This window comes from Phalaenopsis equestris, unplaced genomic scaffold (assembly GCF_001263595.1).
Source record: "Phalaenopsis equestris unplaced genomic scaffold, ASM126359v1 Scaffold000165, whole genome shotgun sequence".
Classification (NCBI taxonomy): Eukaryota; Viridiplantae; Streptophyta; class Magnoliopsida; order Asparagales; family Orchidaceae; genus Phalaenopsis; species Phalaenopsis equestris.
Genome location: NW_018164607.1, coordinates 152,004 through 160,883, shown reverse-complemented (window position 1 = coordinate 160,883; position 8,880 = coordinate 152,004). Strand labels below are relative to the sequence as shown.

Below are 8,880 nucleotides of genomic sequence, written 5' to 3'. Positions count from 1 at the left end.
TGATTCAACAAAAATGCAGATAATCTCCTGAAGAAATTCTATTATCTTAAGACTCTTACAACTACCATAAAAAAATTTATTCTAAATAACTATTATTCATTATATTGTATAAATGATTTTCCCAATCACTAGAATTGTCATAATATATAATATATGACACACACAAATAAAATCATTTCAATTAGACTGGGACATATAGTTTTTCTTTCTTCATGTTTTCCATGAAAAAACTTTTGTGTATCACAACAACTATATATTTTTTCACTATATACCCTAGTTCTTTGCACACAATTAAAATATGTTTCTCTCACCATTTCCATGAATATTCCAACACACAACAATTATATTCAATAACATCAGCATACCCTTCAAAATTTCAAACCAGTTGATACCCATAAACCAGCCAAAAAAAGAAAAAAAAAATATCAGCATCGCTATAGATTGTTCTATTTAAGACTACTCCCTTAAATAAGATAAACATGAAGCCATACACAATATATTTATAAATAAAAATTAATATCTGAATAAAAATGGCACCTATTAATTATTATTATCAAGATTCTTAATTTAAAACCAATCAGAAATGTGGTGAAGGCCACCATTGAAGTACCAAGAGTAGGAGAAGTAAACTTCCACTGCACCCACCTTGACCATCTTGATGAGAACTGGAGAATGAAGCAGATAAACTCAATACTTGACCACAACGACGGGCCTCATATTTTGGTTGGAGGACTGAATGCTCTTGATGAAACCGATTACTCTGAAGATAGATGGGCTGATATACTTAAGGTAATTGATTACTTAACAAAAATTTTCAGTATAAACCATAGCTCTATTTGAAATGCATGCAGTATATAATCATAAGAGTTTCTGTTTTCTGCAGTACCATAAAGAGATTGGTAAACCAGAACCAAAGGTTGAAGTGATGAAGTTTCTAAAATCAAAGCATTATGTGGACGCCAAGAATTTTGCTGGAGAATGTGAAGCAGTTGTTGTATTGGCTAAAGGACAGGGTTAGCAATGTTAAAAATAAGTACATATGTAAATATTTATTTGTTTATATTTTTTATAATTCTTCACAAATTTTGCAGATGTGCAAGGGACATGCAAGTATGGTACAAGAGTGGATTACATATTGGCATCACCGACCTCGATGTATAAATTTGTGTCTGGTTCTTATGAAGTTCTTTCATCGAAGGGCACGTCAGATCATCACATTGTGAAGGTTGATGTAGTGATTGATAAAAACGTTAGTGTGAAGGAGGAGAAGAGCAGACAAAGGAAGCAAAGAGATTTAAAGATAGAAACGGATAAATCTAAAGGTTTTTGGAAAAGTAAATTATGATTTGTAATGGATTCATATAAAAGGTTTTGTACATTGCTCTGATATCACTAATAATGTCTATATTGACCTCCACATTTGCTCCTTTTAGCAATGTGATCAAATGCGTCGGAGACAACGAACAACAATTGTCGCACCAAATGAAATTAACTAAACATTGCTCAACCTGCAAAACATTTAGCACATGCATGTCAGGAGCTCTCAAAATAACATAAGGGGATAACTCAATCAACATGAAGGCTATCGTGCTCAATGTCACACAAAACAGAGTTGAATCTCTTTAAAAATGTCTTAGTACAAAATGGAGCATGTCACCATATTTGAGATGTTTAAAGTGCACTTGGAAGGCTTTTCATTGAAGACGATAAACAATGAATGTGACGACTCCCAAATTGATGCCAATTCAGTACAAACACTATCATGACAGCCCAAAAGATGCTCATTTAGTAAAAGGACTTCGTCTTCCCTTATAGAATGTAAAAAACTACCAAAAGAGACTTCTCATAGTCAATTCATGTGATCCTAGTAAAAATAATTAGCTACAAAAGCTATATAAAAATCAGAGCTAAAGTATCTTGTTCAGTGTAAAACTCAATTAAATGTCAACCATCTGCAAAATGGGTTGTGTGCTCTTTCAATATGGGATTAAGACTTTTACATTGATTTGTAAAATGTTTCGTTACAATTTCTTTTCGTCAGTCATGCTGATGCGTGTTAAAAAATTCGTGGCGGTAAAGTAGCAAATTATCGTCTTAGTCTTGTATGAGACTACACTACACATTCAGATAATAAAAGTGAAGTAAGCAGGAGAAAACATCTCTTTTTTTTATGTGAAATGCCCTAAGAAATTGAAAAACCATGAGGCCTAACCCAATTCAAATAATCTACTATGAATGTTGAGTACACATGTTCACTTTTCGCCTGTATCAAGAAAGATGAAGTTACAAAAATAATTATTATAAATGTACAATAATAGTTTATCGATAATAATCATAATTACAATGTAATGAATGTATTTCTCAATGATAGACGGCTGCAAGGGTCATAGTTGATTGCTATGGAGACAGTAGTATATTGTAAATGTTGTAGATGGTAGCCATTGTACAATAATAGTTTATCGATAATAATCATAATTAGAATGTAATGAATGTATTTCTCAATGATAGACGACTGCAAGGGTCATAGTTGATTGCTATGGAGACAATAGTCTATTGTAAATGTTGTAGACGATAGCCACAGCGTCATCTTAATGTATAGACAGTAGTTGAAAGCTATGGTAGTAGTTGGTCATGTGGATTGTAGATAGTTCCTTTAGGATTGTTGTTTGGCCATAGAGGTTGTAGTAGTAGGCTACAGGAGCTGCGAGCCACATTTGTCGCAGTTGGTCACATGGACTCTAGTGCTGAGGTGCGATGATGTCTGTAGTCAGGAATTGCATGAGCTATAAACCACGTAGACCATAGTTGGTCATACAGGTTGTAGTGGCGAGTTGTGATGATGTCCGTAGGCCGTTGAGACTAGATTCAAGAGCTGTGAACCACGTAGGTCGTAGTTGGTCACATACGCCATTATGGTGAGTTATGATGACATTTGTAGACTACAATGGTCGAAGTTGGGAGCTACAAAAGATGCGAACCACACAGGGCATGACGATGAGTTGTGATGACGTTAGTAAGTTGCATGAGCCAAAGTCGGGAGTTGTACAAGCTGTGAACCACATACACTGTAGTTGGTCACATTGGCAGAGTGGTGAGCTGTGACAATACTTGTAGGCCGTAGGGCCTATAGTTGGGAGCTTAATGAGCTGTGAACCATATAGGTCATAGTTGATCACGTTGGTCATTATGGTGAGTTACAATAACGTTTGTAGGTCATAGGAGTCGAAGTCGGGAGTTGCACAAGGTGTGAATCACATACGCTATAGTTGGTCACATTGGTCAGAGTGGTGAGCTGTGAGGGCGCCTGTAGGCCACAAGGGCTGGAGTTGTGAGCTTCATGAACTGTGAATTATGTAAGTCGTAGTTGATCACATAGGTCATTGTGGTTATGGTGAGTTACAATAACGTTTGTAGGTCATAGGGGTCGACGTCAGGAGTTGCACAAGCTGTGAATATAGTTGGTCACATTGGTCAGAGTGGTGAGCTGTGAGGGCGCCTGTAGGCCACAGGGGCTGTAGTTGGGAGCTTCATGAACTGTGAATCATGTAAGTCGTAGTTGATCACATAGGTCATTGTGGTGAGTTACAAAAACGACCGTAGGATACAAGGGCTAGAATTGGGAGTGACACGAGCTGTGAACCACATAGGTTGTGGTTAAGCATGTAGATTGTAGTGTTGAGCTATGATGACTTCCATAGACCTTAGGGGTCGGGGTCAGGAGCTGCACGAAGGGGGCTTTAAGAGTTTGGAGAAAGTCAATCATTTATGAGGGTGAATTGCTACATCATCTTGGGGAGATATCATTGCGTCGTAAGTTGGGTGTAATGTTACTTTGCAATGTACATCTGGGTTCCAAAGTGCATGTTATCACTTCACAAGGGACTTCACTGTAAGGGGCAGGTGGCGGTTGATAATTGTTGGCGATGGATGGTGGCAGGGGCTATCGAAGGCGGCGGGGGTTGGAGGTAATGGAGGCGGCGGCAGCTGGAGTTGGTCGAAGGTGAAGGTGGCAGTTGAAGCGGTCCGATGACAACGACGGGGGCATAAGGCAAAAGTGACGGTGGCGGTTGTGGCAACGACGAAGACAACATCCGTAATTTGACAATTAAAAGGTGATAATACGTGTTGTTTTTCATATGATATTTATAATTATGAAAGTTGTTGCGTGAGATAGGTAAATATAAAAGTTTTGAATGTTTTGTAAATTTTTAATTTTTTGTATGTAAAAGCCCCAAAAAAGTTTTTTTTGTGCCCCAAAAAAAAAAAAAAAAAAACAAAAAAATAAATTCTGAGTGTTTTTGGCTTACAGTAGAGCATTGGCATGTCAAATAGCTGATATTGAATTTACTTAATTCCTAGAAACAAAGATAAAAATTGACCATTAAAAAGTGATAATGAAACAAAATTGTGTCTTGGTTTACAGTAAAGCATTAGCATGTCAAATAGCCGGATTTGAATTTCCCTAATTTGAAGAAACACAGGCGGAACCGGGTGTAGTCCACGGTGGGCAAATGCTCCCAAATCCAAGGTGCAATCAGATGTTCTTCCATTTCTTGAAACAATACGAAGGAAAAGTACGTTTGAGTCTTCATTACTACGTTCAGTAATGAGAAATTGAAGTGTAAAAAGAATTAAGTCGAGAAACCGGCACTAATTCATGGTTTGAGATACGGTAGGTTCAAGCACACAGCAAAATAACATTTTCTAAAGCCTATATTTGATCTGCCTTTAAAAGATTAAAAGAATATGAAGATGTAATAACTCTTAAAAATGACAAACATCTGTCCTATTTATGATATATGAGTCATACCTAACAAATCTTCACCTTGACGAATATCCAACCTATTAGGAGAAATGCAAATACCCAATAAATCTCCATCTTGGTGAATATCCAGCCCCTTAGGAAAAATACATATGTCTAACAAATCTTCACCTTGACGAATATTCAGCCCCTTAGTAGAAGTGCAACATGGAGTTTCTTAAACTGAAAAATCTCCACCTTGACGAATATTCAGCCCCTTAGGAAAAGTGCAACATGGACTTTCTTAAACTGATGTGGGTTGGGCCACCACGCTTCCACTGCGCCCTCGATGATCCCCCCAACTAACTAAGTTCCAAGAGACACAACTCTTCAATTCCAAGAGACATCTCTTTATTCTAAGAAACTCTAAATTCTAGTATTATGAGTCATACCAAACAGTTGCCTATATAGCTGTGTTTATATCTACTGGTTCAAGGGTAGAACTTAGAAGAAGAATGAAGGCTGAGCGAGGGGAAATGATGAGAAGGAACTCGCTTGCTGCACTTCCTCCATTGAGGAACAATTTGTGGAGCTATTTATCGAACTAACTCAATGCAACATAATTTGTATGTTTAAAATGTAATAATAGATTTGAAAAATGTTATTTTTATAAATGAGTGCTTCTTAGAAATATTTAACACATCAATAAATAAGATAGTATTTCACGACAGACATTATGTTGGGAATAGTATTTAAAAAATTGCTAGAATTTGAGTATATTCCGAATTATTAATAATTTTTACAACTCAAAATTATCAATGATAAACACTAAAGCTAATGGCAGTTGGTGCACCTGCCACATGGGTTCAAAGCTCACACAACTGATCGCGTCAATGTGGTATATAAGCTCGTATTGTGATTTATAAAAAGTGGGTATTTAAAACAATAAATGATGTGGGGATAAGTATTATGGAAGAAGAGTCGATGAATGTGAAGCTAAAGGAGCGGATAGAATAGAAATATTTAGGGAAAGGGAACAAGTGTGTTAGGCGTGCGATATATATATATATATATATATATATATAAGAAGATTTATATATTGCAACGATGCCAAAAATTTGATCCTGAATTTTATATGTTAATGCGACGTATGCAATTATAATCTTAATTTTTCCTTACTTATAATTTTTACTTTGCAACGGCGACAAAAACTTGATCACCAATAACATCTAGGTAAAAACATGACTTCAAAGCATATAAGAATACAATTATTATATTTGAATATGAGATATTACACAAATATACGTATTGTTATCAAATAATATATGACTTTTTAATTAAGCCTGGAATATCGAACCACATGGACTACAACAATATGCAACTAAAAATCAGAAGAAATTAGATAACAATTTCTACTTAGAAAAATATTCTTATTCAAACTTTAGATGCTATAATAGGAATGAAAGTTCAATTCTTTTCATAATTTTTTATAATTGACAATAAAGTAAACAACTAACTAAACTTAACTAGATACTTATAAGATGAAGACAATATAAATAAAATATATTTTTCCTGATCACAAATCAATAATAAGTATAGGAATTATGTTGTAAAAGTATTCAAATTGTGGTGTGTCAAATATGAGCAATAATATTCTTTACTCTTATTAGAGATGTTATAAAGAACATTGGCTAATTTAAAGTTTGAATAGTCTTAAAGACGGGTTAGTTAAGGAAGATACTAGCTCTCAGTCTAGAGTTCTCTCTTCTCCCTCCACCTGGGGGCTAACATCAAAACCTAAAACTATAAATCAAATTGCGTGTTTTAGTCTGTCACTCTAAAGTTCTTTAATTACAAACATTTCAAAGTTCATTTCCCTATTTATTTGCACTCAATCATATGAATTACATTCCCATCCATACAATTTCATGTGATTCTCACCATTTGTTGACTGAGACAATACCATCTCGGATCTTACATGTTCTCAATACATGAATTAACATCTTAATTAATCAAATCAAAATGTAAATGAAGTACAAGATTTAAAATCATCACGACTTCTTTCAACATTAAAGACTAATACTTCACACAACTTCCATCCAATACTTAAGCACTTATCATTTAAGAAAAAAAATAAAGAAAATAACTCAGAATTCATGGAGAAAACATAACCACACTTAAGTTTGAAAGTAGAAATCATGCAAACAAACAAGAAGTCTAAATTAAAACCAAAGATAAAAACTTATATCAAATCTTCTCCACCAAAGTCTTGAAGTTCTTTTGAATCTCTTCTTTCACTTGCAATACAAGCTACAACTTAAAATAAAAAAAAAGTTACAGCGGCGGCATGTGAAATGGAATTGGTGATCTAAGGATGATGGCTCCTCATCCCCTCAATTCAAGTCTTCTTTAATAATTTTCCCAAAGGTGTCTTGGTGTCTCTTTAAAATGTGTCAACATTCAATGAATCTTCTAGAAGTTGCCTCCTTTCAAAAGCCAATTGAATGAATTTTCATGTCCATTAACTATTTCCCACGTTTTCAGCAAGGGTTGTTTCAAACACCTCTTCAAAAATTCATCCAAATTCATTAAATCATCAAGTAACTACTTCTGGTGTTTAAGCGCGAGGTACTGGGCACTTAGGTACCTCAGTTCAAGCTTAGATACCTCAGTTCAATTTCACATTTTCTTCATTTTTGCTCCAAATTTGATCTTTTTTCACTCATTTAACCATTTTTCATCCATTTAATTTGCTCCAAATTTGATCTTTTTTTTCACTCATTTAACCATTTTTCATCCATTTAATTGTGCCCTAAAGAAAAACACACAAATACCTTTCATTAAAGCGTAATATCTCAAAAATAGGTATACAAATGTGTACATAAAATCTATATATTTTAATCTATATATTTTAGGTGTATCACTGTGCATCAAATGAAAACAACCAACCATGACACCAAGATTGTTCGGTTGCACATCAGTTGAAAATAGCTAACTACGACAACAAGATCACCTACGGTTGCACATCAGTTGAAAATAGCTAACTACGACACCAAGATCGCCTAACTGAGCATTTAATACAACAAACTATCACTCTACAGCGTGAAACTCTGCTAGGGACCAAACTTATTGTCGAGGCAAAAAAAATAAAATTAAAAATTGAGGGATAGGCAACATGTGAACCAAAAGTACTAAAGGAGCATATGAATCTCATAAATATCATAGTTACAAAATCTTTGCATCAACAAATGACCATAAGTCCAAAGTACATACAAGGGGGTACATGTCAAAAAGAGAAAAAGCTGGTAGAATATAGTTTTAAATCTGGAAGGCTGACTAGAGGAAACCTCCTCTCCATCAGCACTCGAATCATCCTCAGGATGACCCTTCAGAACTAGAATATAGAGTGACAAACTCTCAGAGGTCGGTATATTTGGGATCAACCAAGCTCGACAAAACAAAATGGTCAATCGATGACAAAATCCCAATACAGAGTTGCTTTTTCGATAGACCCACCTGCCTAGATTGAGATAGAAGCAGTGAAAAGAACTCGTCCTCAGTCTTCATATTCGACATCTGCTCCATTAGACGATGATTCTCCGCCGCAAGAAATGAAAGTGACTAGAAAGCTAAGGAGAGCTTCTCCAGTACCACGACAAGCTTCTTCTTAGCTTCCTCTGCCCAACCCTCAACCTCCTTTGCCAAATTAAATGAGGCCATGACATGCTCCACACCATCAACCCACTCACCCTAGACAAAGTCCAAGGCCATCGATTGGAGGTGAGAAGCCTCTCAATCCTTCAAAAGAAATTGATCAGTCCTCTTGAAGAGCTCAGACCGCTTCTATCCCCAGAAGGACTTCGTGAAGGCTGGCGAACAAGTAGATCCCAAAAGATCGAAGGGAAATGTTCTAGCAGCAAGGAACTTGAATACCAATATATCAATTGATCGATAGTGGTGAATCGACCGCTACCACTACGAGAACTTAAAATTATCATCCCAGGAACTTGAGAAGGAATCGAACCCAAAGCAAAGCCTCTTTTTCACAGTGATGACGAACGAGACTAAGGAACATGTTCGGCGACGGGTGCTTTACCCACCCGACGCCTGGACATAGAAGCAAAGTAGTCCTCATTCTC

General features: G+C 35.8%; 1 protein-coding gene across 1 annotated transcript; it reads left to right on the top strand.

The window, feature by feature from the left end:
* Positions 1-210: 210 nt before the first annotated feature.
* Positions 211-1,862, top strand: LOC110022051. Its single transcript, XM_020720829.1, has 3 exons — positions 211-789; positions 884-1,013; positions 1,092-1,862. The coding sequence occupies exons 1-3, from the start codon at positions 673-675 to the stop codon at positions 1,343-1,345; spliced, it is 501 nt and encodes a 166-aa protein (XP_020576488.1). The 5' UTR covers positions 211-672; the 3' UTR covers positions 1,346-1,862.
* The last annotated feature ends 7,018 nt before the right edge of the window (positions 1,863-8,880 follow it).

Excerpts from the sequence above, each read along its gene's own strand:
- LOC110022051 (XM_020720829.1), top strand. The coding sequence starts at position 673 with ATGAAGCAGATAAACTCAATACTTGACCACAACGACGGGCCTCATATT. Across the intron at positions 790-883 it reads GATGGGCTGATATACTTAAG|TACCATAAAGAGATTGGTAA; the intron begins GTAATTGATTAC and ends TGTTTTCTGCAG. Across the intron at positions 1,014-1,091 it reads TGTATTGGCTAAAGGACAGG|ATGTGCAAGGGACATGCAAG; the intron begins GTTAGCAATGTT and ends CAAATTTTGCAG.